At 51.9% G+C, this 27,268-nt stretch overlaps 6 protein-coding genes across 6 annotated transcripts; 3 read left to right on the top strand and 3 right to left on the bottom strand.

The window, feature by feature from the left end:
- Positions 1–2,099: 2,099 nt before the first annotated feature.
- On the bottom strand, positions 2,100–3,793 carry SSH4 (Rsp5p-dependent ubiquitination, sorting of cargo proteins at the multivesicular body; the record flags this gene model as incomplete). The annotated part of the gene is made up of 3 exons (XM_049348776.1): positions 2,100–2,986; positions 3,038–3,343; positions 3,394–3,793. 3 exons carry the CDS (start codon positions 3,791–3,793, stop codon positions 2,100–2,102), a joined length of 1,593 nt encoding a protein of 530 aa, XP_049194117.1.
- Positions 3,794–6,832: 3,039 nt separating this feature from the next.
- Positions 6,833–9,776, top strand: J4E93_010899 (uncharacterized protein; the record flags this gene model as incomplete). The annotated part of the gene is made up of 3 exons (XM_049348775.1): positions 6,833–6,934; positions 6,996–9,617; positions 9,675–9,776. 3 exons carry the CDS (start codon positions 6,833–6,835, stop codon positions 9,774–9,776), a joined length of 2,826 nt encoding a protein of 941 aa, XP_049194116.1.
- A 5,607-nt stretch (positions 9,777–15,383) lies between these two features.
- Positions 15,384–16,455, bottom strand: J4E93_010898 (uncharacterized protein; the record flags this gene model as incomplete). Its single annotated transcript, XM_049348774.1, has 5 exons — positions 15,384–15,488; positions 15,539–15,726; positions 15,778–16,075; positions 16,124–16,315; positions 16,366–16,455. The coding sequence occupies 5 exons, from the start codon at positions 16,453–16,455 to the stop codon at positions 15,384–15,386; spliced, it is 873 nt and encodes a 290-aa protein (XP_049194115.1).
- A 1,788-nt stretch (positions 16,456–18,243) lies between these two features.
- On the top strand, positions 18,244–19,248 carry J4E93_010897 (uncharacterized protein; the record flags this gene model as incomplete). Its single annotated transcript, XM_049348773.1, has 2 exons — positions 18,244–18,252; positions 18,352–19,248. The coding sequence occupies 2 exons, from the start codon at positions 18,244–18,246 to the stop codon at positions 19,246–19,248; spliced, it is 906 nt and encodes a 301-aa protein (XP_049194114.1).
- A 182-nt stretch (positions 19,249–19,430) lies between these two features.
- Positions 19,431–20,768, bottom strand: J4E93_010896 (uncharacterized protein; the record flags this gene model as incomplete). Its single annotated transcript, XM_049348772.1, has 4 exons — positions 19,431–19,965; positions 20,028–20,210; positions 20,271–20,531; positions 20,581–20,768. 4 exons carry the CDS (start codon positions 20,766–20,768, stop codon positions 19,431–19,433), a joined length of 1,167 nt encoding a protein of 388 aa, XP_049194113.1.
- Positions 20,769–25,168: 4,400 nt separating this feature from the next.
- Positions 25,169–26,832, top strand: J4E93_010895 (uncharacterized protein; the record flags this gene model as incomplete). Its single annotated transcript, XM_049348771.1, has 2 exons — positions 25,169–25,367; positions 25,469–26,832. 2 exons carry the CDS (start codon positions 25,169–25,171, stop codon positions 26,830–26,832), a joined length of 1,563 nt encoding a protein of 520 aa, XP_049194112.1.
- Between the last annotated feature and the right edge of the window lie 436 nt (positions 26,833–27,268).

Raw genomic sequence — 27,268 nt, 5'->3', positions numbered from 1 at the left:
ATAACCACCCCCCCCCCCCCCCCCCCCTCGCATGAATACCAGAGTAACGAAATCATCAAGAGGTGAAATACAATTTCTGCTTAACACTCACATAGATGTAGCAGATAGTCCTACACCTCGAAACACACCAGCTCTTCCACCGCTGCCAATAAACCCATATAAAGCTCTGCCCTCAGCGTGTACCTCGATTCCAAGTGGAACGATCAACCAAAAACGCATGTGAGTTCACTCTTTCCACGTCTGACTAAAAAGCACATGTTCAAATTCACACCCCGACTCTTCCCCAGAAAGCTGAGCATGAACGCGCACAGCAGCAAACCTCGTATCCTCCAACTTTTTAAACCCAGTCTTCATCGCCTCTGCCCGCATTGTCCTCGCCCATACATTGGGGTAAAACCTAATATCGCGACTGTATCCAATGGGCGTTTGGTGCAGACAGAGACTCTTGTCTAACGTTGCACTGTTGGTTTCCTTTTGCTCATCAATCCTGACCTCCAACTCGATGATAAATCTGACGGCGATATCCAGGGGCACTCGCATGATATCAAGGCCAGTGGCATCGGGTCTTTCGATGGGCAGAGCGAAGGGCTTGAGAGGATTTAGAGAGATGTGGACACCGGTGCTAGTTCGGTTTGTCACTCCGGCGAGAATGGCAAGCACAGTCTGTGTCCTCGCTACTTCGCGTAGACTAACGAAGCCATCTGTTCCTTCTTTAACTCTTGAGTCACGGCGGTCGCATACGAGGATGACGGCAGGGAGAAGCGGATGCACTGAATAGTTCTATATATCTAACGAAACACGCTGTGCTTGCGCAAAGAGCGATGAATGTGCCGTTAAGATATCTGGTAGGCTGTCCGGACCCGTCCCTGCAACTCTCACGGGCGCAGCGAAAAAATGGCCAAACTCGATATTTAGCTTAACACAACCTCGACGCCATTCTTCGTATATAGCTGCAAAGACACCGCCGGACATGCAAGTCTTCTCCGGGGCGTGGGGCGCACCTGTCTGCGCTGACTGAAGCCAGTAGAATCTCGTAGGCTTATTACACAGTTCCCTTGCTATTTCGCCTACCGCGCCTTCGACGTCGCGAAGGACTACACGATAGCGGTCAATCGAGGTCCAAATCACTTTTTGCATCCAGCGGAATTGTGCTTCTCTTTGGAAGTGCCAGGATCGTTTTAGGTCGGCGAGGATGAGCGATTCTGCTAGCGATTCGAAGATGATCGCGGGGTTGCGCCATGGGTATGGTCGTCCGCCCATGAATTGTTCGTGGACATTACTATTGTGCTGCAGAAGGTATTGAACGCGGTGGCGGTTTTTTATGCGTTCAGGAGGAACTGAAAAGAGATAATGCTCTCCAACAAATTAAGCGAGCGCTAGGTCTTCACTTTGGTACGCCAAGTATGGCAACCTGGAAGAGTACCATGGGTCTCTATGGAGACGGAATGTGTATGTTCGTGCGGTTCGACAGTAAGAAAAGGATGATTCGTTTGTAGACCGCGTGTCTGGTGAATGCTTGATTGCTGTTAGCCATAGGAAGTTCATGCTAGGATTGATAACAAGCAGGGTAGATAGAAAGAAGGAATGAGATGATAATTCTCGCAAGTGGGAGAGCGTGTATATTGACGATCCAAACAACTTGTCCGCTTTACTACTACAATCCAACAGCTACCACATGAGTAGCCAAAGCCAGCCGCAATCCAATTTGACCACGCTTCAACGCACATGAATCCAATCTATCCCTTATCAAAACGCCAGCAACAAAAGTATTCGTGTGCTTAATCATTCGTGACTCCACCCAGAAAGCAAGCAGAAATAAACGTAACAATGCTCGCTTCCAGAACGCCATGTAGGATGGACCGTAAGAGATCAGCCTGCTCAAAGATATGTTTCGCTGCCACCCATGCAGTCCATGGAGAAAGTCCCCACAGCGGTGCGTTCGATCTATAATGATCCTTCGCAATGAGATGGATCCAGCCCCGACAAAGATAGGAAAAAGGAAAAGGTGAGCGATAGGGTATAGTGAAAAGACGCAATCCTTCGTCTCGGATTCGTCAAAACAATGGAGTAGAGTAACACAAGGAAAAATGGCCAAGTCATCAGCGGGGCCCACGCGGTCTCACACCAGCTTCTGTTGCGCTCCTCACTCTGATAGCAGGACGCCGTATCTCTGGTGTATCAGCCATCGCGGCATCATAGCTCGGAACAGGTGGACTTCTTTCCCCAGACTGCTGCTGGTTCTGTAGAAGCGGTGCTCGCTCGTCCCAGTATCCGTTTCGTTCGTGGTCGGCCGTGTTGCGCAGGTTGGGCGACCCAACAGGACTACTGTATTCGGGAGGGAGTTCGCCTGGTGACAGGAGACCAAGACCCTGGCGTTGGTCTACGGGGATTGTGGTTGTCGCGTGATCGTCATGGCTCGCCCCTTCACCGACATCTTCGTTAGAATCGACCAGACTAAGGGCGGCTAATGAGATGTCGGTTGGACTGCGCTGCGGGCCGGGGCTCGTTGGTACCTGGCGTCCGAGACGCATTTGCTGGCTGCTGGAACGGCCGTGGCCAAAACCGGCTTGGATGTAGCTTCCGCCCATGCCTTCTCTTATGCCCTCGCGACCAGAGTCGAGAAGTATGGATCCTTGTTCGCTGCCGTAGGGAGGTGGGGGTGCGAGGCTGCCGGTTTGAGGGGCTAGACCCCATTTCTTGACGTTGGCTTCGATGAAGACGAAGCCCATTTGGCCGAAGTTTACGTGCACCTGGCATGGGCCGTTTGCGCCGACGGTGGGGAAGAAGTTTTGTGTTTTGAGACCGTGGGCGACGTCGTCAAGTTTTTTTCCGTTTCGTGTGAAGAAGATTGTTCCTGTTCGAGGTCTGTATCCAACACCAATTACATCTCCTTGCACGTAAGATGGGCCGTAAGCGGAGGGTTGGAAGGGCTGGTTGTATCGGCGGTTTCCGTTGGACATGTACGATATCGAGGCTTTGTGGTATCCTGATAAATGTTAGTAAAAGAGTGAAAGGTAGGACGTCGTCTTAGACATACCTGGTAGTCTGAACAACGGGTACGGCTTCGTTGTGACGCCAATCGCAATGCTAGTGTTCTCGGGCTTCTCGTAGACCTTGGCTTCCCAGTAGTAGACTTCATTTTGTTTTGGTATTGGGAGGTTGCTCTGGACGCTGCACTCCGAATCGAAGAACTCAATTTCCGTGCGACCTTCGACAAAGCAGTTGGCAATCTCCAGTTCGGGCTCAAATTCCCAGGCAGACACTCCCTTCTCTTGTATGGCCAAGAATTGCGATAGTGATATGTCGGTTTGAACGGACTCGGGCGGGTTTGCTTGCACAAAGGCTGTCGAGGTTAGCTGGTGTTCCTACTGCACGATAAGCTGCCTGGCATACCTTTCGCTCTCATGTACTCTGTTCTTTGCAGGTCGTCCATATCCTCTAGCGCCTCGGCCTCCTCCTTGGCAAATTGTTGCTCGTCGTCATATTCACCCGGCCGCGTTATCCGGTCGAGGAAGATGCGCCCTGTGTTGGTGTAGCGGAAGTAGTAAACAATGGCGGCAATGATAAGACATACGCCCGCAGCGCCCAGCACGGAGAATATGCCTATCATGATGCCCTTGGCCGTCGAGCCGAGAGTGTTGTTGTATCTCGATATCCGCACGTCATCGAGCTGTGAGGCCGGTTGTCCGGTAAGGATGGTGGCATGCGCAAAGGGCGCATTGCCGGTCGGGTAGTAGGATCTGGACAGAGTCGTGTGCGGCGGGCCCGCTTGCAGCGGTTCTTGAGGCAGCATGATCGAGTGCTATGGGGGTTGCGACTCGGTGAGGGCGGGTGCGATGGGCGCAGCAGCGCTCGTTCCGGGATGAAGTCGTCCAGTGGAGTCGCTGGACGGATCAGTGGGGGCCGGTAACCACTCGTTGATGTGCCGCGGCGGATGGCTGGCAGAGCTGGCGACAGGGCAGCGACGCGATGGGGCGTGGTGAAGGTGCGAATTGCCGTCGGTAGCAGTGCGCCGTCGTGGGTGAGGGTGAAGGAAAGGCGTCGAAGTGTGATGATGGATTGGCGTGATTGTGAGATCGGCGTGAGACGTCAAGTGCCTGACGCAGCTTGGCTTGGAATCGCGCGGCGCTTTGCCACCTCCGCCTGCACACGACACTCTGAGCCCCCGGTCCTGGATTCTGCCGATCTACCCGTCACGTTACAGATTCGCCGCGAAACACCACACTTGGGAAAATCAATACTTTCGTAGGCTTCAACGGCGTCCCTTAGCATTGCGCTGGCTCCCTTCGCCGTCTTGAAGCGGTAATCTCGACCATGGTAGTCGTCGCGCAGCAATCCAGACCGAAAAACCAACTCAGACTTGCATGGCCACGACATCATGCGTGCATTACTCTTCTAGAAGGCTGCGAGCCTTTCTACGACACAACAGAAATTGCTGTACTTGCATCACCCTCGGTTCTGGTCCCTCGCAAAAAGTAGACATATCGCTAATCCAGACATGCCAGAATAGACAGGCCAAATTTAGCCCTTGACGCGATTGCTTTTGTTCAAGCGCGGGGAAATGCTTCTGAGGCACTTGATCCACTGGCGAACCCATGTCGTACAGTCCTGAAACACCAACATAGCAGAGCCGCCTTCAAAGGCGCTTCAGCAGCTAGTGTCTGTGCCTGATATCGGCAAGCCCTATCAATATCTCGTTACCGCATACATAGCAAGCGAAGTGCTCTTTTGAGCTCGTCTTGATGTCTTGAAGTTGGCAATATGGTTCATCCTTTTTCATCACGCAAGGGGACTTCTTTGAGTCGCGACGACTTCATAGCCTGTTGACATCATGTTGTGTTAAATGGCCGATTGCACTGGAATTTGTCCCGCGCTTCTATCACACACAGCCTGGACATCAGTCTTGCGTCATTCTACGGATAGGATGCCTACCCGCTCGCCATTGACGTCAATGATGTCAAAGCTCATACCCTGAGTAATCGATAGCGGCTCCAATACGTTAACGAAGAAGAAGCAAAAGTACCCATGAGTTGTCGAATAAGGCGTATTATACATGACTTGATAGCTTGAATGATGCAGTTGGAAGATTGATGACAGACCATGCTCTCTCAAGGGAGGCGTAAATTCAGTGATGACTTCGTGCATGACCCAAAGGAGAGAAGTCACTTAGGTAGTGTCGATTATTGTCAGATGACATCGAACAACAATACATTCGCGCAGACATTTGTTCGGAATGGTGTAGCTTGAACCTGCATCAAGTTGCACGGGAACTCAGTAGTAGACAACTGTCCGTGGGGGTATTTATGGGTGTGATATTCTGACTTCACAGACGGCGCATGCAGACGCGGCTCATCGACATAGGCTGCGGGTAGTTCAAGTCTGATACAAACCCTCGTCCTTTGACATCAATTGAGGATGCTGAGGTCCTAGCGACGTGGTCTTCTTTTTGGACCAGGTGTATTGCTTTCGTCTTGCTGGCAGCCATGGGGCAGTCGCCCTTGTGTAACTGGAAGGAGGCTCAACTGTACTATCATCATAACACAAGGCCCAATATGTCCATGTCATGGTACACGCGAATCACGCAAGCACCCAAGTGAGCAATGGATGCTATTCGGAATCAGGTCTGTACCTTGCTTACGGTGGGTCATTGACCATCACAATGTGACTTCTGTTGTCGGCGCCTTCTGGCTCTTGACGACTGGCTCATATTGTCGACGTCTTGCTGGCACATGGGCTGTGCTGTACCTTGAGCGTGGAGAAATGTATCTCGTAGACGGGTAGTATATTGCGTGACTGAGAGAAATGACTGCGCCTTGGCGTTCTTGATGTTTTTGAGACTTCCTCACGGGGTCTCCGGAAGTGAGGTCGAGAAGTAAGGGTCTTGAGCTAGTAAAGTGAGACGACCTTGGAACAGGAAGGAGCGATGGCGATGCACGTGATTTCCCTGAAGCACTCACATGACTTTTTAGGTGCTGCCCGGACGTCAATTCTCGACTGACGCGATACCGGACGGCGTTATTGAAGCAGGAGCACGATGCAGGTGCTGCGGTACGACGTGTGCTAAAAGCACCGACTTGTACAACAGACGGCTGATGACAGGTGCTGTTTTCGACTACCGCGCAGTATCGACCATTTACATACCGTGTGAATGATGAGGCGCGATGAGGGCGACTTTGTTTGTTGGCGTGGAAGAGCTGGGGAATGTCTTGCACGCGTCTCGCAGTCACGTCGCCCTTTTCTACCGAGCCCGCCCGACTTGGGCGGTCGCAAGCAGGCCCATCACCCCAGCAGACGCGCACTCACTGAGATTACGACCGCGCCCGCTTTATACCGCCCCTGAAGCTCACCGTCTCGGCCTTGGTAAAGGCTGACTGCGCTCGCATCCTCGACTCAGTCGCACGGCAGCTGCTCCTTCCTAGCTCACCGCCCGCTGCGCATAATTGGGTCGCAAGCAGAACCCACTGCACGTTACGGGCTCCCTCGTCATTCTCGAGCAAACTTGTTGCACTACACGCAAAATATTACAGCGAGGAAATAATTTGTCGGCCGCTAGAAAAAACATGTTCGTCGCCTTGTAGCCCGCCCTATTGTCTGTTTCGCGTCAAAGGCTGGTGAGCACTGCCCCTCATTGTTCATTCGCCCATGGCTTTCCCCATCAGAGCTAACCATGAAGCGTACCAGCAGAACAAGCTTAAGTCGCCAGGGTCTACTCTTTTTTCCGCCTGCTTCACCTCCGCAGCGCAGCCCTGCTTTTCCGCACATACCCAATTCGAGGGTGCTACTAGACTCTCGCACACACCTTCCCCGCACTGCGAAGTAATCCACCGCAAATATGGCGTGGCAACCCCAAGAGGAGCCCCTGCGACAGCTGGCGCAGTGTCTGAGGGACTCGCTGAGCGGCCATGATCAGAATGCGCGCAAGAATGCCGGAGAGGTTCGTTTGTCCCTGCTATGCATCGCATTGCTGCAATGTGCTGACCGCGGCGACCACACAGATGCTCAAGTCGGCCCAAACTTCTCCTGATATCGACAAGTACCTCGCCTACATCTTCTCCAGCAGCCAGCCCCCGTCCGTCGTGAACATGGACGCCTCTCAATACTTCCAGACGCGCGCTGCCGCTGCCGTTATGCTCAAGAACGACATCAAGACCGGCTACAAATCGATGCCCGACTCCACCAAGGACTACATACGATCAGTGATACTTGCGGGATTGCAAGACTCGACTACGCAAATACGGGGCTACGCGGGAAATGTCATAACGGAGATTGTGCGCCAGGGCTCTATTATGGGCTGGCCACAGATTCTCTCAGAGCTGGTCGGCATGGTCAGCAACGCCGACGGCAGTGTCTCGACACAGGCGCAAGAAGGCGCCATGGGCGCGCTGCTCAAGATCTGTGAGGACAACAGGAAGGCTCTGGACCGAGACTACCAAGGACAAAAGCCCCTTAACTTCCTCTTTCCCCAGCTGCTCGAACTCACAACAAGCCCCCAGCCCCGAGTACGCGCCGACGCATTGGCCGCTATCAACGTATTCGTCCCAGAGAAGCCCCAGGCCGTCGTCGCGAACATCGACATGCTCATGCAGCAGCTTTTTAAACTAGCCACTGACCCCAGCGAAGACGTGCGGAAACACGTCTGCCGAACCTTCGTCCACATAGCCGACATCGCTCCTCAGATGATAATACCACATATGGAGGGTCTGGTCGAATTCATGGTCGCACAGCAGCGCACTGAGAACAATGCAGACCTGGCTTTGGACGCGGCCGAGTTCTGGCTGTGTGCCAGTGAGGATGAGAAGATGAGGGACCACCTTGGACCATATCTGGCCAAGATAATACCTGTATTACTATCTAGCATGGTGTACAGCGAAGACGAGATCCTCCGTCTAGAGGGTGAAGAGGAGGACTATGAGCAGGAGGATCGGGAACAAGACATCAAACCTCAGTTCGCATCAAGCAAGGCCGCGCGACTTACCACAAACGCGAACGGCGAGACGGTCCCAGGCTCGAATGGAGCCGGATTACCCACAGGCGATGACGATGGTCTCAGCGACGGCGAGATTGACGACTTTGACGACGATGACGAGTTCGGCGACCCCGAGGAGATGTGGAACCTTCGAAAGTGCTCCGCTGCGGCCCTTGATGTCCTCGCATCCGTCTTCCACGAGGCCGTATTCCAGGCGACTCTTCCATACCTCACAGACAACCTTAACCACGCTGAATGGCCCAACCGGGAGTCCGCAGTTCTGGCTCTTGGCGCTATTGCGGATGGCTGCATGGAAGTTGTGGAGCCGCATCTTCCCATGCTCACTCCATTCCTCCTAACCCTCCTGAACGACCCGAAGCCTGTTGTGCGCCAAATCACATGCTGGACTCTCGGTCGCTACTCGGGATGGGCTGCGCATCTTGACGGGGCTGGCAAGAAGCAGTTCTTCGAACCAATGATGGAGGGCATTCTGGTGAAGATGCTCGACACCAACAAGCGCGTCCAGGAAGCTGCGGCGTCAGCCTTTGCAAATCTCGAGGAGAAGGCCAACGTTGAGCTAACCCTATACTGTCCCGTCATTGTCAAGCAGTTCGTACAGTGCTTTGCTATGTACAAGGACCGGAACATGTTCATCCTTTACGACTGCGTTCAGACACTGGCCGAACACGTCGGACCTGCACTGGCAGACGACTCGCTCGTCCAGACACTTATGCCCGCGCTCATTCAACGATGGAACAAGGTGTCAGACCAATCGAGAGAAATGTTCCCATTGCTGGAGTGCCTCTCATATGTTGCCACGGCTCTCGGACCCAAATTCGCGCCATACGCAGCTGGCATATTCGCCAGGTGCATGAAGATCATCCACCGCAACCTCGAAGAAGGTCAAATGGCGGCTGAGATTCAAGGTTTCGAGCCTCCGGACAAAGACTTTTTGGTAACAAGCCTTGACTTGCTCAGCGCCATCATCCAAGCCCTCAACTCCCAGGACAGCGCGACACTAGTCACACAAGCACCAAACTTCTTCAACCTACTAGTTGTCTGCATGCGGGACCCAAACAACGACGTGCGACAGTCTGCATACGCACTTCTCGGAGACTGCGCCATCTACGTCTTCCAACAACTCCAGCCCCATCTGCGAGACGTATTGACCACCCTCATCACACAGTTAGACGTTTCGCGGATAGATTCTAACAGTCTCGACACTGGATACTCAGTCATTAACAACGCCTGCTGGTCCGCCGGCGAGATTGCCATGTGCCACAAAGAAGGCATGGAGCCCTATGTTGAGCAGTTGCTCCAGAAGCTGGGTAATATCCTCTTTGACGAGCGCGTGCCAGAATCCTTGAACGAGAACGCAGCCATTGCTCTCGGTCGTCTAGGTCTTGGTAGCGCGCCCTTACTCGCCCCCCATCTCGCTCAAATCGCCCCTCCTTTCCTCCGCGCTATTAGGAAAGTGCAATGGACGGATGAGAAGTGCCACGCACTTACTGGGTTTATGTTGATCGTTCTGGCCAACCCGGGAGCCATGGAGCAATCTCTCCTGGAGTTCTTCAGCGATATGTCACAGGCTGATCGGAATGTTGTACGCGGTCCTACGGCTGGTCGTCAGGTGCAGGAGACGTTCCAGAAGGTGAGATCACATCCATGCTTGATTGCGAAGAGTACATTTAGCTAACACTATAACCAGGTCATCCAACAATACAAAGGCATGATCGGCAACTTCGACGCCTTCATCGGAGGCCTGCCTTCCGAGCAGCAGGCTCGCTTCCGCGAGTTGTACTCCGTCTGAGTACAAACAAAATCCGTATCAACTTCCGATATCATCATTTCCCACATGTGTGTGTGCTACCGCGGGCGTTGAATAAGGGGGACAAGGGCATGTCTGGTCTGGATCTCAGCTTAGAGGAAGAGGTGGAACATACCGGAAATACCAGATAAGAGGAGGAAATGGGACTAGTGATAGCATTTTCGGCAGGCAAATAGGGCGGGGTGGCGGGTGAATATCTATATAGAACATGTGTGTCTTTACCTTTTTTTCTTTCTCCAGCGAGCGAAGAGCGTAGCCTTTGAATTCACGTATGAGTAAAGAGGCGATGATATATGCGCACGACCCATTTCCAAGGCGTTTTGTTTTTTGAGCGGATGTAGGTAGTATAGTAGGTAGTCTTAGTTTAGCTTAGTATTAGTTCAAGTTCTCCGTTTCTCTTCCTAGGTACAACAATGCGTCTATCGACATCATGTTGGCATGCTAACGCAGCATCCTCTTTAGCACGCGCAACTGTGTGTTGTTGCTAGTGCTCGACCAAGTTGTACATAGCTCTTACGCGTTCTCTCCACCTATCTCCACGGCAAAAAGCAGTGTAGCGAGGAGCGCAATCACTTTACTCCCAGCTCCTGCTCAACTCTTCACGATCCAGCCACGTCGCCTCCATCGCTCAAGCCGCTTCCACTCCGTCCTCGCTTACCACCACATCACTATGCGCAACGAGCAGCAAAAAAAGATGGCCAAAAAGAAGGTTCAAATGGCAAAAACATACAACAGCGGGGATTCGCTAGTGGTCACCCACCTAACTACTAATCCGCCGGTACACTGCTTGTATATGGCTGAGCGGACGGGAAGCCTAATTCTCAGTGTCCTATGGTCGTATGTGAAGGAACGAGGAATCAGAATGTACATAATGTAGTGGTTTGGAGTCGAGCTGCTCGAATGAACGCCGGTTCCGGAAGTTGCCTAAGCGAGAGAGGCAATCGACTTGTCAGCAGTAACGCGACGCGACGCAACTCAACTTTCACCTTTGCGCGAGACTACGACGGACGACTTCTTCGTGGGGATTCTAGGTTTTGAGTTTGCGATCAGCGTAGCTCACGTAATCGGGCGTGGCGCACGATAACTTGCGTGGGCGTTGGCTGCGACATGGCGCAGCCTGGAACCACACCGGAACCACCCAACTCAGTCTCACGTTCAGCTCGCAATAGCTCCGCATCTCTTCGCCGCGCTGCGATCATTGAAGCGAGGGCTCATGTCTCTAGAGGTTTGTGTATGTGCTTACTTTCGGTTGGGTGTATTGACTTCCAGGAATGTTAACTCCTACGAACAGCTGAGTCGGTATGAAGTTTGCTAGTGGATTGGGGTGTGGCATTCGTTGCATACTACCATGATCACCTTTCGCTAATCCATCGCCAGAGAAATCACGAATGGGGCTTCTTCTCGATACAGCTCTTCTGCATGGACACCTGGGCATCATGCTCCTAGCCTGGGCGATTGGCATTGCCGTAATGTGGTGGCGCACCCACACCATCATGCTTAAGCGGGGCCGAAACTCTGTCGCTGGCACGCACGAAGCTGTGCTTGAGCTCGCGGCGGCAATGACAAGAGAGCTTGACGTGTACGTCGTCGACCACAAGACTACCTCTGAAGAGCAGGTACAAGAGCGCATTACTGAAGTGCATGGAGAACGCATCTCGTATGATTCTTCACTTCTCATGGTGATAACACTGCCCAGTGGATGAATGCGGTAAGGTAAGATGACGAACGGGCTGCAGGTTCCTTCAGCCACTCAGCTGACCAGTTCAGCTGCCTTGATTACATGGCGTGTTAATATGAGGTCACGCACTTCTCCAAGGCTATGCTTATCGGACTATCTCAAACTTGCTCTTCACATCTTTGCGATAGAACTGGATACGCACACACAATGTGGAAACTTATACTGCAATCCTGTTTTCGCGGCTCTAGAGCCCCCGAGACCGATATATCCTCAAACGACGTTACCATAACCAAGGAAGAACCGAGATTGATAAACCCGGAGCTTTTCCCCGAAGGCATATGCACCAACTGCCAAAAATTTACACTCCACAATCTGTTGGAGACGGAGAATGGCCCAGAAAGGCTCTTGTGGGTACGTTACGATCGAAACATGGTCACAGAATGTCCCATGTGCAAGATGATTTTTGCGTCTACCAATTCAGAGAATGTTTTTCCCAGGAACATTGATATCGGTTGGGCACTCGATTACAGCAAGCTGGAGACCGACAGAGGTTCCGAATTACGAGTATATCGAGTTTTCTGTGAACATTTTCGTGGATTCGGTACGCGCAGATTGCATTCGGAGCAGTTTCGGATTCGGATTTATGCGGACCGAGGTACGCAGCTCAATACTTTACATCCTGCGCGTTGCTGCCAGATCTGATACTGATAGGTTCATATGCTTCAAAGTTTGTACCAGCTTTGCGTGCACCATCTTCTAATCTCTCGGCTGCTACCTTCCAGACAATTTCTCGTTGGATTGAGGAGTGCGACGAAACACACCTAAGTTGTTGGAGCCGTTCTTCGCAGTTCTCTGAGGCAGAGATGCGATGCCTACCTACCAGAGTAATCCATGTTGGCTCAGCAACTCGACATCCACATCTTCACATATCTCAGGCACACCAGAGTGATCGATACATCGCCTTGAGCCACTGTTGGGGGAAAACTCCACAAGTCAGAACGTTGAATGAGAACATCGAACTTTTCAGGGAGGAAATCATACTCGGCAGTCTTTCGAAAACATTTCAGGATGCAATTCACGTGGCAAGAAAGCTGGGTATTGAGTACATCTGGATTGATTCATTGTGTATCATACAAGACGACAAGATCGACTGGCTTCAGGAATCAGAACGCATGGGCGTCATTTATGCGAATGCCTATGTTACCATCGCTGCAACGTGGGCAAGTGATGGGAATGATGGGCTGGACAGCGTACGCCCTCTGTGTAGTTGGTTCAAATTTCCCTTTGATGGCTCCGATGAGGGAGATGGATACATGTGGTTCACCGATGGCTCGTGGAGAACTGAGACAGATCTTGACGATGCACCGCTGAACCAGCGTGGTTGGGTTCTTCAAGAGAAGACACTCTCGCATCGTATCATCCACTACGCTGCTTCACAAGTATACTGGGAATGCAAAGAGTATCTATTGGGAGAAGAATGTGAAGATGGAAGTCCTTTTCATGGTGAACCCCTGGAACCGTCGCTATTCTGGACCAAGGTAAACGCGATTTCTCACATTGGAGCAGCACCCATCGAGCGTAATAACGATTTACGCGACACAGGATTTCCAAGGTCGCCGCTTGAGGAGCTCTACGGAAGCTGGAGAACCTTTGTTCGCTACTACTGCACCAGAGTTTTCACCAAACAAAGTGATCGTTTGATAGCTTTGCTGGGTATCATCCGCGTCGTTGAGAAACGGACCGGGCTTCGTTGTGTCGATGGTCATTGGGATGATGGTTCATGGCAGTTCGTGCGCGAACTAACGTGGTTTTCTGAAGCACAAAGAACGCTGTCGGTACTTGACGGCGATAGGCGATCTAGGCTATGTTCGTCATGGTCGTGGGCATCCCTAGAAGGCCCAACAACATTTGTTTCCACGGATCGTCTTGTTGGTGCATGGGAAGACTACGGTCTGAAGGACTGTAACCTCCATCTCGAGGCGATAGAAGACGAAGTTCAAATCCCTTGGCCGTGTCATCCTCTGAAGGTTTCAGGAATGCTAAAACCCTTCCACAAATGCGAACCTGAAGGGGATCGAGGTCAGAATCAATCTCAGAGAAAAAGAAATTTCGTAATAAAGGCAGAACTATCGGGGCTTGCTGATGGGTGGGTTTGTTTCGACCGCGACGATGAAGAACCAGAGGACTTCCACTTTTGTCCTGTCTACGTTTGGAACTGGAGGATCGCATGCCTTGCTTTAGTTCAGAGACATGAACCAGAGGGCAGAGATCGTTGCTTTGAGCGTGTAGGCGTGGGCTATATCTGTCCCAGTGGCTCCGAATACGACAGTATGGAGTCGTTCGAGAGCTGTGAACGATCAACTTTCCACATAATATAGTCATCTCAGGTGGTAGAACATCAATGTTGAGCAAGAGCGCGAAAGGCGTGGAGCTTATAATCCAAAGTTCATTCTTCATCGACGGGAACTTAAGTTAATCATCCTAGCTTGAAGCAAACACGCATCACAAGAGTTATAATCAATCTCCTTATAGTCTTCTTCTCTTGTTCCTTTGTCTGCCCGTTTCTGACAGCGGAAAAGTAAGCAAACACACCCGTCGCACATGTCCAAAAGCCGGAGTCCTGTATAGTTGTATGCGCAAACAGATTACTAATGAAGTCTCTACATTGCCACCCGCGTCCTGGGAAGATGGCCCGCTCTCGCGCGCCTTCATTTTGCACGAACATGAGAGCAGAACAACCCTTGGCAGTCGATACTTATGCGCGCCCAAGAGATAGGTTGTCTACATGCTACTGGCGCAAATTCCACCTTTTGCTACAGCCTTGTCGCAAACGCGTATGAGTAAACGGCACACATTTTCGGATGAGGTATAAGCCAGCGTCATTCCTTCGTTCAACGCAAAGGCAAGGGTGTGCGGTGATGCAGAGTGGTTGGGTACTCGGCTCTGACTTAATGCGTTGGCAAGCCACTGAGGGGGGTACATACTGCATTCGCCGGATCAGGAGATGGTTTGACTCCGGAAGTCATCTCCAGGAATATATATGTATCTCAAGCGCGAGCTTGCGCTGAGCACAATTTTCCATTGATCTGATCACGCTAGCACAAACATACATACCCTTTTCGAACATCCAACATCAAGAAATTTCTCATTCTCCTCCCGAAGAAGAAGATCAAGGTGCGCTCCTCTAGCATTGTAACGCGTGACTAGCTAGCGAAGCTAACCCTCGTAGATGGCACCGTTCGCTGTCTCGCTCGTTTCGCCCATCAATTACTGTTCTTACAAGTATATGGAGGACGAAGATGGAAGAGAGTGGCACCTCAAGACAGATTGCAACAGCAAGACTTGCGATGAAAGCGCGAGCTACGAACCGCCCAAAACTCCACCGGAGACATTTCCGGAAGATCCCTAGTCTAGCAACAAGGGGAAATGAGGGGAAGGTTTCTTACATGTATGTCAGTTCGTCGGGTAGTCAGATATAAGTAGTACCTAATTCACGCATTTCACCGGGGCTCACATTGACATCCACTTCCTCAAACTCTCGCTGAGCGCCCAATACTACGCATCACGGTCGTACCACCAGTCTAACCGTCATCGTTCACTGATGACCACAAATGCACTCCGAGTCTCTACAAGCTCTTCCATCCTGACACAACGTCAACCGAGCAACAGCTCGCAAAGCCACCAACTGCTTATTACTCAATTTAGCACTGTGCTGATGCTGACAGTTTCCAAATTTCTCCAGATAAGAACACTTCCCCAGCAAATAGAACTGGTTGCAGAGCTTGCGACCTTTCACCGCCATGAAGTCTTTGGATGTGTAGGTCAGTGGTGAGTCCACACGTTCGCCGAATTTGTTAAGGAGTACTGTAGCAGCTGTGGTAGGCTGCTTGGTGACAGCGGGGCTCTGGGCTTTAGACGATGAAGATGAAGAAGGCCCTGTTGGGACCTGAGCAGCGGCCATCGCATAGTCTGTCGATGGTGTTCGCGGCGGAGTCGGGAGAGACACCGTTGCGCGCCTAGGGGTGACCACCAACATTTGGCTCCGAAAGACCTTTTCGAACGATACAGTGTGGTATCTGTCCTTGATCGCAGCTAACTCGCGGGCGAACGGAGGGCCTTCCAAGAGGGTGATACGGCTTCGTACTGCGTCGTCTTCGTTGTATGGGCCCAACAAGCGGGCATAGCCATTGTCGGCTGAGCCACCGAAGAGGATTTGCTGGCAGTGCATGTCCGCTAGGTCGTGCCGAAACATTGCTTTTGAGAGATGAGTGTTTGCGTGTGAAGACTGGGCGATGTATTGCGTACCTTTGATCTTCTCATCCGAACACTCTTTGCCGTTGCCAGCATCAACATAATCACACATGGGATCGCCCATGTTGAAACCACGCACGAACTCGTCAAACGACGCTACCTGCGGGACAATCTCCGCGTCTTTGTAGGTCTTGGCCAGACCCTTCATGTTCGCGTAAACACGAATGGTTATTTGAACATGTCGGGCTACATCAGGTAAAGATGATCGGAGTTCTCCATCAACAGCTTGTTTGAGTAATCCCGCTGCTCTCTTTCCACCTTCCAGCCCGGATTTCACAAGGTCATCGTTGAACTAGAGTAGTCATTAGGGAGGGTCGATGATTGCTGAGAGTGGACATACCGGCATACAATCACCATCAATCAAAACGGATGCGAAGGCATGTCGAGCCTTCTCATCCCGCAAAACTTGGATCTCCTTCTTGGCTTCTTCGATACGATCGCGTGTCAACTTGATCACGTCTTTTCGATCACGAAGTTCGTACTCAGCTTCTGATAACCGAGCAGAGAGATCGTTCACATATGTGAATAGATTCTGGATGGGAAGTAAGTGACTGAATGAACTTTAAGGGATGGCTTGCTTACCTTGATCAAAACATGCTTCTGATCATCGTTCGCCTGACATGTGTTCCACACATCTTGCAAGGACTCCAGCTGCACCTGCGGGTCCGACATCTTGCGCTCTCGAAACGTTGGAGACGCGAAATAGTCTCAATGATGAGACCCTTGCAGCAGAAAGGCTGGGAGAGAGCAGAAATAAATAAGGCTGGCAATGGCTGAGCTCACAGGTAAGTGCCTAGAGGCGCAGCACGATGCACGTTACACAGCGTTCGCCTCGTCGAATACTCTTCGAACGCATGACATTGCAGGCGCCAACGAACCGCTCATCCAATCGTTCGCATAGGCAGCACATGTGCATCCATCCTGATGTGCTGTAAGCCCTGGTCACATAGCCCCAGCGGCACGGTCCGGTGTATTGAATGTTGCCTCAGGCATCTTCTTCCGAGGAGAGCTTTGGAGTTGAGGAATTGGCGTGACGGTAGGCGCTCAATGTCATTGCGCAGTATGACTTGGCCGGACAGAAGAACTCGTGTATAGCAGATACGCCGCCACCAGCGCTTGCAACTAGTTCAGGTTGCGATAGATGCGATATCACGTCGCAACAATGCTAATGAGTGGCATAGATAATCACGTGGTCGCTAACCTTTACCACAGCCTAAGCTGAGACAGATTGTTTCGGGTACTCATGATCTCGCGATTGAATCATAGGAAGATTCTGATGTTGTATGACAGCGCGACATGCGCAATGAAAAGAAGGCTGAAGGTCGGTTCCCCACCCAGCGCCGCGGGATAGCTAACCAGGCAAATGATTTACCTTTGAAGGACCGATAACATTAAGATACTTCTTAGAAGAGTTCGGTCATGTGAGAAGACAAAATAGATGGAAGAGCACATGCGGATCTTGGGATAGCTATAGTGGATGATGATGCAGGTTATTGGGTGGTACAAACGCTGATCGGCACCGGTCTAGCCTCGGCGATAGCGTGAGCGGCTGGAGGACGATGGGATCACAGCAGTGGAGGAATGAGGCACAGGTCACAGCCGCTCAACACTTTCCCCTCAATCTCGGCCTCGTAGGGCGCGTAGGATTATAAGACCTCTCTGCCCCCATCTGCCATTGTTGGGCATCGATAGCACGCCCCGCTTCGCCAATCGCACGCAACACGGTACCACTACCATCACGCCCAACGTCCCGTACCGTCCGCCGTATCGCTTCGCCGCCCCACAAGCAGGCTAGCAGGCTATTTATCAGCAAGCGCCCGTCCGAAGTTGGACGAGATGGCCTCGCGCACTTCGACACCTTCGCGGTCGCGTTCCTCCTCCAACAGCAGCAGCTCTTCCGACACCACCATGATAGACGCGCCGCCGCAATCAGCGAGCCGCCCAGCGCGCCTCCGCAACTCCTCGCATTCGCGTAGCGCCGCACTCCCCACGCCCACAGCCTCTCAGATGCCGACCCACGAAGTTCTTCCCGACCCGTGCTTCTCACTGCTCTTGTCTCTGCCGAGAGAGCTCCGCGATCGCGTCTACACGTATGCCCTGGTTTCCAACACGCCGTTCCTGTGGCCTGGAGCCACGCACAAATCTGTGTACAGCAAACATCGCGACGTTAGCGTGAACCTTCTCCGGACGAACAGGCAGGTTCACGACGAGGCTGTCATTGTTTTGTATGCACAGAACAAGTTTCTATTCACACATCCCAGCGACTGCAACATCTTCTGCGTCGTCACGTCTCCCGCCTCTGCAAACATAACGAGCGTGTACATCCGCATAAAGGACAAGGACCTGCCATTATGGACGGCATATATGGGAAGCAAGAAGGCAGAGAGGAGCCTAAGAGCTGATCTGCCTAAGTTGAAGAGTCTCTGGGTATTCCTCAAATTGGGAATGTGTCCACACTTCATGTCAGGCGTACTGGCTGGGATACAACGCCCAATGCTCGGACCTCAACCAGCGGGACACCCACAGGCGATTCAGAATGCTGTGGGACATCAGATACACACCCTACAGCAACATGTCCAGAACGCCATAAACCAGGTTATGACTACCGCCGGCGTGCAAATCGTCGGTGGCACAGGCGGCCATGCGCATACTCCTGCCAACGCGAACCAAGTTCCGCCTCCGCCTCCACCGGCGCCCGCGATGCCGTTCCCGCAATTCATGCAAGGAGCGTTAGGCATCGGCGGCCATGGGGAGCATCAGCAACAAGCAATGCCAGCACCACACGCCCACGGCCAGCACAACCACCCACCGAATCCCAGTCCGCTAGCACAACACCTCCAAGCCCAGCAGGACAATCCCACCGTTCAAGTCATACACCCGCCCGCTCAACAAACCCCACCACCTACAACCCCCACAAACAGCACAGACCCCAACAAGCTCTACTCCGGCATGATCCGCTCCAACCGCTTCAAAGTCGTCACATCGCTCTGCCTCCAACTCCACGACGTTCTACACACTAAACCACCTCCGTCTGCGCTATCCCCCGTATCCTCCACTTCCATCACTCCCACCGAATCGTTCAGCACACGACTACGCGAATTACATCAAGTCGGCCCCGAGCGACCCACTGATAGAAATACTGTCGCTAACACCACATCCGCTAAGCCCTCCGGCTCCTCCAGCGACCGCAAGTCTTCCCTCCAAACAACGAAAACCGAGACCCTTCCACCGCCGCCCAACACGGAAATCAAGATTGTCACAATAGTACGACCGGGCAAGAGATTCGTCAAGAGGCTACTTGAGACTTTTCCGGATGAGCTCGAGGTTGATCCTGTGACGAAAGATGCCAGAACAAGGTTTAGGAAGATGCATGGGGTGGATGTTAGTTGGGAGTTTAATGGTTTGAGTGATATGGAGGCGAGCAGTGCGGGAGGGGTTGTGGTTCCTTGGGATGGGGGGTGGTGAGAGGATGGGATTGAAGAAGGGAAGGTTAAGACAAGATTGTTATGGTGGTTTGGACCTCGAGGGGATTATTAAGGCGCTGTATTTCGGCCAGGTGTTACAACTTTTCTCATCTCGGTAACAAGACCTGGCCTCGTTCATCAGACTTTCATATAGCAAAGCCCTAGCAGCGCAATACCCAAACCCTAAGCGTAAACATAGCAAAACGGCCCCCCAACCGTACTCATCGCCTCCCTAATCGTCACATTCCCAACCCCAACCCACTCCCCCAACGTAATAACATCCTCCAACGTCCCTGGCTCCCCCGGATCCCCCACCCCACTCGTCCCCCCCGCAATCGCCTCCCTCCTCCCCTCCAACTCCAAATTCTGCCACGTCCAATACACCCTATCAACCATAGCATGATGCGCAAAGAACGCAGGATCCGCAGGCGAATTGATGAAATCGGAACCTGCGTCACCGCCGATGGTGTTGTGGCCGCCGACATGGGGGCCCATTTTGCCTTGGACGAATTCGCCGCCGAGCACGGTTTGGAAAGAGGTTATGGTGGTGTTATCTTTGATTAGGGCGGCGACGACGGAGTCGCGGGTTTCGGCGGAGGATTGGAGCGAGATGTCGCGGGAGAGGCAGCGCGGGTTGTAGCCTAGGCCGTCGGGTGAAGGGTTTGGGGTCGGAGGGGGGAGGGAGACGGCGGCGAGGGGGCCGAGGTTGATCTTCCAGCTGGAGGGGGTGTTAGCGATGGGTGTTGGTGGAGTGAAGGGAGGTGGGAGGTGGGTAGTTACTCTTTGAAGGGACCGGATGTTACACAGCCGCCTCCACTTCCGGGTTGAAGCTGGATGTAGCACTGTTCGGTTGAGGGGAAGCAGACTGAAGTTCTGTTTGCGATGTATGCGCCGTCGCCTGACATGCTGGTGTCGCTGTCGTCGAAGAAGGGGGAGGCTTTTGGGTTGTTTGCCCAGTGGCCCCTTGATGTTGGCGTAGATGTCAGTATGGGTCTCATACGGGTCTTGATTGATTTTACATACCAATTGTAATAAGGCTGGTACCCTTTATAACCGCATTCATTCCGCAGCATCTGTTCAAAAGCCCAAGTATAGTATCGGTGCCATGTCAGGAAATTGGCCGTTCCGTGAATCGTGAACGCTTGCAGGATGTGGGTAACCACAAGGTCGTCATATCGGCTTTTGGCGCCTGAAGCAATGGCGGCGGGTGTTCTCGCTGGTAGCTTTGCTAGACATTTTACAGCTTTGATGTAGCTGCGCCTCTCGTGTTTACTCAAGGCTGACCTGGGGTATGTGAGCTGGAGCACAATGGGACGGTGTGCATCTCACTCACCAGTCTCGACGAACGGCTACTTTGTCCAGTGTGCATGTTCCTGGGCTCGGTAATGAGTTCTCTGAGTAGTAGGCCTGCATTCGATGTAGACTTTCGACAGCTAGGGAGTCTACTTCATTAGGTTTATCCTTGCTCTCTGCGCTGGCAGTACTGGCTAGAGCCGCTAGCAACACATGGAAGAGCTTCATGATGCTATAATGTGGGTGTATCTGCATTTATCTGGCCACAAGGGAGACCAAATTTATACTTTGAACCAAGAAACTTCAACAGACCAGACTGGTAAAGAAGGTGCCAAGTCGCAGACGTACCTACGCGAGAACGCGGATTCATATCACCGTCGCGTTCTCGAGTAATCGACATCACGTGGTCAGGGCGCTACCTGCCGCACAGCATTCTAGCCTTGAGTGTAGCCGTATTGATTGGTTTCCGGTACATGTACCCATACGCTATCTTTTGAAATCCTTCTCAACATGGGAGGATTCCCTGGGTATTACTCTAACCCCGGTCTTTTGACGCTGGCTCCGAGGACTCTTTAGGCGGAGCGCGAGCATCCTTCGCAGCGTGCCGCTAGCCGCAGTGCGGCGCTGAGTATGCATATCTGCAGTACTGCGATCTAGTCCTCATCCTCTCGGGATCCAGATTGATGTTGTTCTGTCGTTCCTTCTTCTCGTAGGCTAGCTCTTGAGGATGTCCGTGTGGTGTTGATTGAATGGTACTGGCGTCTTTAGAGAAACCGGAATACTTTTGTTTACTTCTATATTGAATTAATTGCTGGGAGAGCAGCGTTCGAAGGAATTATCGTGCAAGGTATCTGCGGCTTGTGAGCTTCTAAACGTGAAATCGCCCGTGTTCCATTGGGTCTAGCGCCTTGGCAACATGCACGGGGCATTCCTCCGATCCCGTCGCCACATGATATTCCGTTGCTACTTTCCTCCAGTAGCACGTCGACCCAGGAAGAGACAAAATACGTTTGCAGCCTACAGTAACACGAAAACGCGCAACTTAGGTAACCTAACGTCGATGTAGGCCCTAGGCCTGTTCAACTTTTTTCTTGTATGAGGTGGTAGTAAGGTCGAGACAGCGTCGCCCTTGGAACATTTACTTCGCGACAAATCCGATCTGTCTGCTTCTGGCCATGGCTGCGCATCCCAATGTTAGCAACGAGCGCTCTAGAAATAAGCAGACCCTCAGTCACATCCGTGGCACCATAACTGGATACTTTCGTGGATGAAGAAGAAAGGTCATGCGGCAGCAGATGTATGCCATTGGGCAACGGCGTGCTGACTGCATCTCGCGTGGCACAGCCCCCAAACCCGAGGATCTTGAACGCTCAGAATCCTGCAATAGCCTTGTGAGCTGTAGGCAACACTCCCTCATCACCATCTGACACTTCTGCACCTCATCACACAGCAACGCATCTTTCAACCTCGAATCTCACAGCAACCACATGGAGAGTGTTTACCGACCGCTCGTGGGCGACGAAGTCCGCTTCGTGAGGATTCAGCCTGGTGCCTGGACAGATCCCATCCGATGCGATCTGGTATATCTACCGCTGCCTAACGCTGAAGTCGACGTAGTGGAAGCATGGTTTTCGGGTAGACCGCTACCGAAATTACTACATCAAGAGTTGTATGACCCACGACCCTCGGGCACATCATCATCGCTAGGCGATCCAGGCGAAGCATCAACTGTGCAAATACCACCTTTCATTGCGTTGTCGTATGCGTGGGGGGCATCCAACTGCACGGAGGAATTACTTCTCGATGGTCAGCCAGCGCAAAGGACCATCAATCTCATCGCTGCTTTGCGACAATTAAGGGCCTTGCTTGGAGAACCTTCCCGCGCACCCGATATCTTTCGCAACAGTAGCACCCTGTTCTGGATCGATGCACTGTGCATCAATCAGTCAGATAATGCAGAAAAGTCGGCGCAGGTACCTCGGATGAGCACGATCTATGGAGCTGCAGAATTCGTGTTAGCATGGCTGGGAGAGAACGGAGAAGACGATACCGCGGTTCAGGTGTTCGTAAACCTAGTGAACACCAATGATCTCCAGGATCAAGATTGGACCCCTGCTAGTTACTCTCGCATTATCAACGCCCTGAACAGCACCGAACTTACCCATATCCTAGACGCCTACAAGAGCCTTTGTCGGCGGCCATGGTTCGAGAGAATATGGGTCATACAAGAGACAGTGATGTCACGCGACACCTGTGTTCTAGCAGGATCATGCTGGTGTGACTACGAGCACCTTACAAGTGCCTGCTTTGCTACATTCCAAAGTCATTGCCATGACCTTGTGATCGACGCACCTGAATTAATTGTGGAACGACCGCTAATTCACTTCATTATTGCTTTGGCCCTTCGGCAAACGATACAGTGTATCTTTGAGGAAAGATCTGCAACGAGATCAGGTTCTCTTCCTGTTGCATCTCAGAACGAGGTGGCAGATGGAGATTATGACCAATGCTTGTCCGAATCCAGTATTACAGACGAAGGCAGACCTGTACATTCAGCAAGTATCTTCAAAGATTGGACCAGTGATGCTGAAGATTTATGGGAAATGCCTGCGGTTGCGCAGGAATTCCTGAGAACCAAACTGCTTGCGTTTCTACTCAAAGCTGTGCTGTCCGTCATGTTTGCAAGATTTGAGGCTACAATCCCTCATGACTATCTTTACGGGATGATTTCCCTTAGTGGTATCATGATATTCCCCCGAAACCTTGCCCCGGACTACACATTGCCATTCGAGGATGTCTTTCATCAATACACTAGACTTATACTACGCCATACGGGAGATCTTACTATCATCCCTCGGAAGCGTCATGGACTCAAAGGAGTGCCCAGTTGGGTCCCAGATTATGGTTCATCGGAAATGTCCCTCAGGCCTCTTGGGGAAGCTACGTTGTCAGTGAATCGGGATGTAAGCGTCTCGGATGATGGCCGGGTTTGCTTCACGCGAGGGGCTCACTTAGGAGATGTAGTGCTGGTGCTTGACTACAGTTGCGGCGATGGGTCCAAAGAGGAACGCTCAAACGCCATCAATCGTTTTGACCACTTTTTGGAGCATTATTGCGAACAAACGCAGGTTGACAAGCATGATTTCGTAGGAGGAATCGTTTTTGAATCCAACTATTCAGGCCATTCTGAGTTTCACGAGAGCGAATTCCAAGGAGCCCCTGATGAAAACGCGTCTGCATTTGCATCTTCAGATACTCAAGGCAAAATGTCTAATGAAGACCTATGGATGAAAGTCACACGCACGATCGGAGATTACGTATGCTTCGCGACTTCACGAGGCCTCATAGTGTCTCTGGAAAGGGATGATGAACAGCCTATGGAGGGAGATGTACTAGTCCTATTGAAAGGAGCCAATCATCTCTGGCTGCTTCGTCCTATGGTAGGATCCAACACGGAGGAATACTCGTTCGTTGGCACTTGCGGAATACTTTACAGCAGTCCCCGGAGCAGCGGTATGGAGAACTGGCCTTCCAATCGATGGGCGGATGTTCCTGAGGAGATCCTAGGACATTTCTTTGAGTCCAATGACGTACGAGAGTTCCGCTTAGTATAGCACATCACATCGAGAAGCACCACAGTGTAACGTCTAGCGACTCCAAAACAAAGCATTGCAGTTCAAGCGCCTAAAGGCACCTCACTATCACCTTATACAAGAAAAACTAAGCAAGTCTGCAGACTACATTAAAGCGAAAACCTGTAAAGTGGTTGACCTAACGTCAACGTAGGCTCCAGGGTGTACATCTTTGCCCTAGGTTGCGTGCTACAGATCCAGAGTTTCGATATGATCAGACTGTGAAGCAAAGCACTCACAACGCAAATATGTCCCGACAGATAAATTACAGAGGTCCGACACATGGTTTCAGGCGGTTCCGTACTCAAAGATCGTCGCATTTACTCTTGTCTCATACACACAACCTCTCTTCCTCGAAGAAAGAAAAGAGAAAGTGTTGTGTGTATCCAGCTCGAAATCTGCTGATGGAACAGCGGATTGAGCGAGGCAAGAGACCGTTCTACTAGAAGTGCGCGCGTTTGGCTTCCCAGCTTCGCGTCGGCAGCGCGCATCGCTTCACGATTTGGTGAGGGTAGCGATGACGGTGGGCGTGTAGTAAGGTGTGCACGACATGAGTACACACACTTCACACGCGCGTGGTGATGGTGGCACCGGTTGTGGTTGGGGTAGGCGGAAGAAAGCGCGGCGTGAGCAAGGGAAAGTTTTTCACGATTATGTCATCGTGCCACTAAACCTGAAGGGTACTAGCGTTCATAGTCAACCCGTGCAATTCATCCCAACTTCTGCCAGTTCACGCGGCATGTCCAGCGCCCGCCAATCACAATTGTGCGCAGATGGCGTGCCCAGGGCCATGGATTGGCCGCCGGCTTCGCTTGCAGCTTGCAGAGGTTTGGCATGCTGGATTGACGTGACGCTAGTGTTTATGTGGCATCCCGTGGATATCCAAGCCGTGCGTGTAGAGTCAAGCGATGTGAAATCATCAACTTCATTTCTTCCTCTAATTCTCTCATCGCCTATTCTTAGCTCCGGATCTGGAATCGCGACAGCGACTTCAACATGGTGACTGCCCAGCAAGACGAAAAAGCGACGGCGTTATCTCCTCGCCATGACGCCGAAACAGCCTTGGACGCGACGTCCACCGACAAAGATATAGCAATCAACCTCGTCGGCGAACGCGCCCAAGACATTGACTCTACGGTCGAAGCAAAAGTTCTCCGGAAGATAGACTGGTTTCTCATCCCCGCAATGATCGTTGGTATGTTCATCTCACCATCACCACTACCACCAGCCTCATCCATTCCATCCATCTCAAATTCCAAATCATCGCATTTCATCATTCTAACATCCATCCCCCAGGCTATGGTCTAGTATACTACGACAAAGCTATCCTCGGTTCTGCCGCCCTCTTCGGCATGACAACCGACCTACATCTCACCCAAACCCTCTCCCCCGCTACATCGACTTCCCCAGCAGTAATCTCTACGACGCGTCTCTCATGGGCTACCTCGTTATTTTACTTCGGCATGCTCGCAGGGCTTTACCCACTTACTTTTGCTTTGCAACGCTTCAACCTTGGCCGCATACTCGGCGCCGTCGTCTTACTCTGGAGTCTGATCTGCATGTTGACAGCCGCTGTTACGGACTACAGAGGATTGTATGTCCAACGTTTCTTCCTCGGTTTCGTGGAAAGTATCATACCAACGGGCTTCATGACAATAGTAAGCAGCTACTACACGCAGCGCGAACAATCCGTGCGACAAAGCTGGTGGTTCAGCAGCACAGGTCTCTTCACCATCATCGGCGGCGCGCTGAACTACGGGTTTGCACAAATCATATCCGGTGCGTTGAGACGCTGGCAGTACATCTACCTCCTCGCCGGCTGTCTGACCTTCCTCTTCGGATGCTTCTGCTTCTTTGTCCCAAACTCATGCGCCGAAGCCTGGTTCCTTACGAAGAGCGAACGCGTTGTTGCTGTTGAGCGACTGAGGAAGGGTGCGACAGGTGTGCGGTGCCAGAAGATTAAGATGTATCAACTCAGGGAGTGCGTCACGGATGTGAAGTTCTACCTCGTCTTCCTGCTCATGGGGTCAGCGTACACCGTCAACGGTGCGGTATCTGGTTTCGGGCCGCTTATCGTAAACACATTCGGCTGGTCACCTCTCGCATCCATACTCTGGCAATTTCCCCTCGGATTTATTTGTCTTGTTACCATTCTCCTCTGCGGCTGGTTGTCCTCGCGCATACCCAACATCCGAATCATTCTTCTCATCGTAAACTGCCTCCCCGTCATCGCAGGCTGCGCCATGATCTGGAAGTCGGAGTGGACGTATCATGCGCCCACGCCTGTCGCGGGCTACAGCATCATCGGCACTTTTGGCGCAGTAGTCAGCCAGACAATCGTCATAGCCATGTCCAACGTCAGTGGCGCAACGAAGAAGAGCGCCATGGCCGGCACGGTCTTCGTAGCATACTGCGTTGGCAACATCGTCGGTCCACTGCTTATCAGGAGCCAAGAGAAGGGTGCACATTATCCTAGGTTGTGGACGGGTCTAATCATCTGTTACTGTATCACGATCACGTCCGCGATGGCGCTATATGCCGTGTTGCAGAGGGAGAACAAGAGGAGAGAGACGATGAGTGTGGATGAGGAAGAAAGGGATAAGATGGCGTTTATGGATTTGACGGATGGCGAAAATATGTATTTTAGATATGTGTTGTAGGGTGTCATGGCTGTCCGCATCGAAACCTCGAGGCTTGTTGGTTTGACCTTCTGGTTACCCAGCCGCCCGAGCTGACTGTCAGCTGTTGTATGTTTTTAGCATTTGAACCGGATTTTTTGCCAGTACTCGCGAACTATGTGTTAGTGGGAGAGAGAGGTGGATGGACAAGTGTGTGCGTAGATGCGCGGTGATTGCGGCTTGCGAGCTAGTCTTCTGTATTTTTGCAACACTATTTCTCAGCTTAGTACGCGTGATGGCAAGCGACGGTGAGACAATTGAGATAGGGAAGGGAGGATACGTTACGTTGCGATGTAGCGTCCTGTAGACAGGTCTTGATTCTTAACACTTATTCGTGAAACCATTGTATTGTCATCACGACAGGTTACATCACAAACCATCAAGGCATGGCCAACTATCACAGCGAACACATCAGCAT

This window comes from Alternaria ventricosa, assembly GCF_023758065.1.
Source record: "Alternaria ventricosa strain BMP 2768 chromosome Unknown scaffold_37, whole genome shotgun sequence".
In the NCBI taxonomy this organism is placed as follows: Eukaryota; Fungi; Ascomycota; class Dothideomycetes; order Pleosporales; family Pleosporaceae; genus Alternaria; species Alternaria ventricosa.
This window is presented reverse-complemented; position numbering and strand designations above follow the sequence as displayed.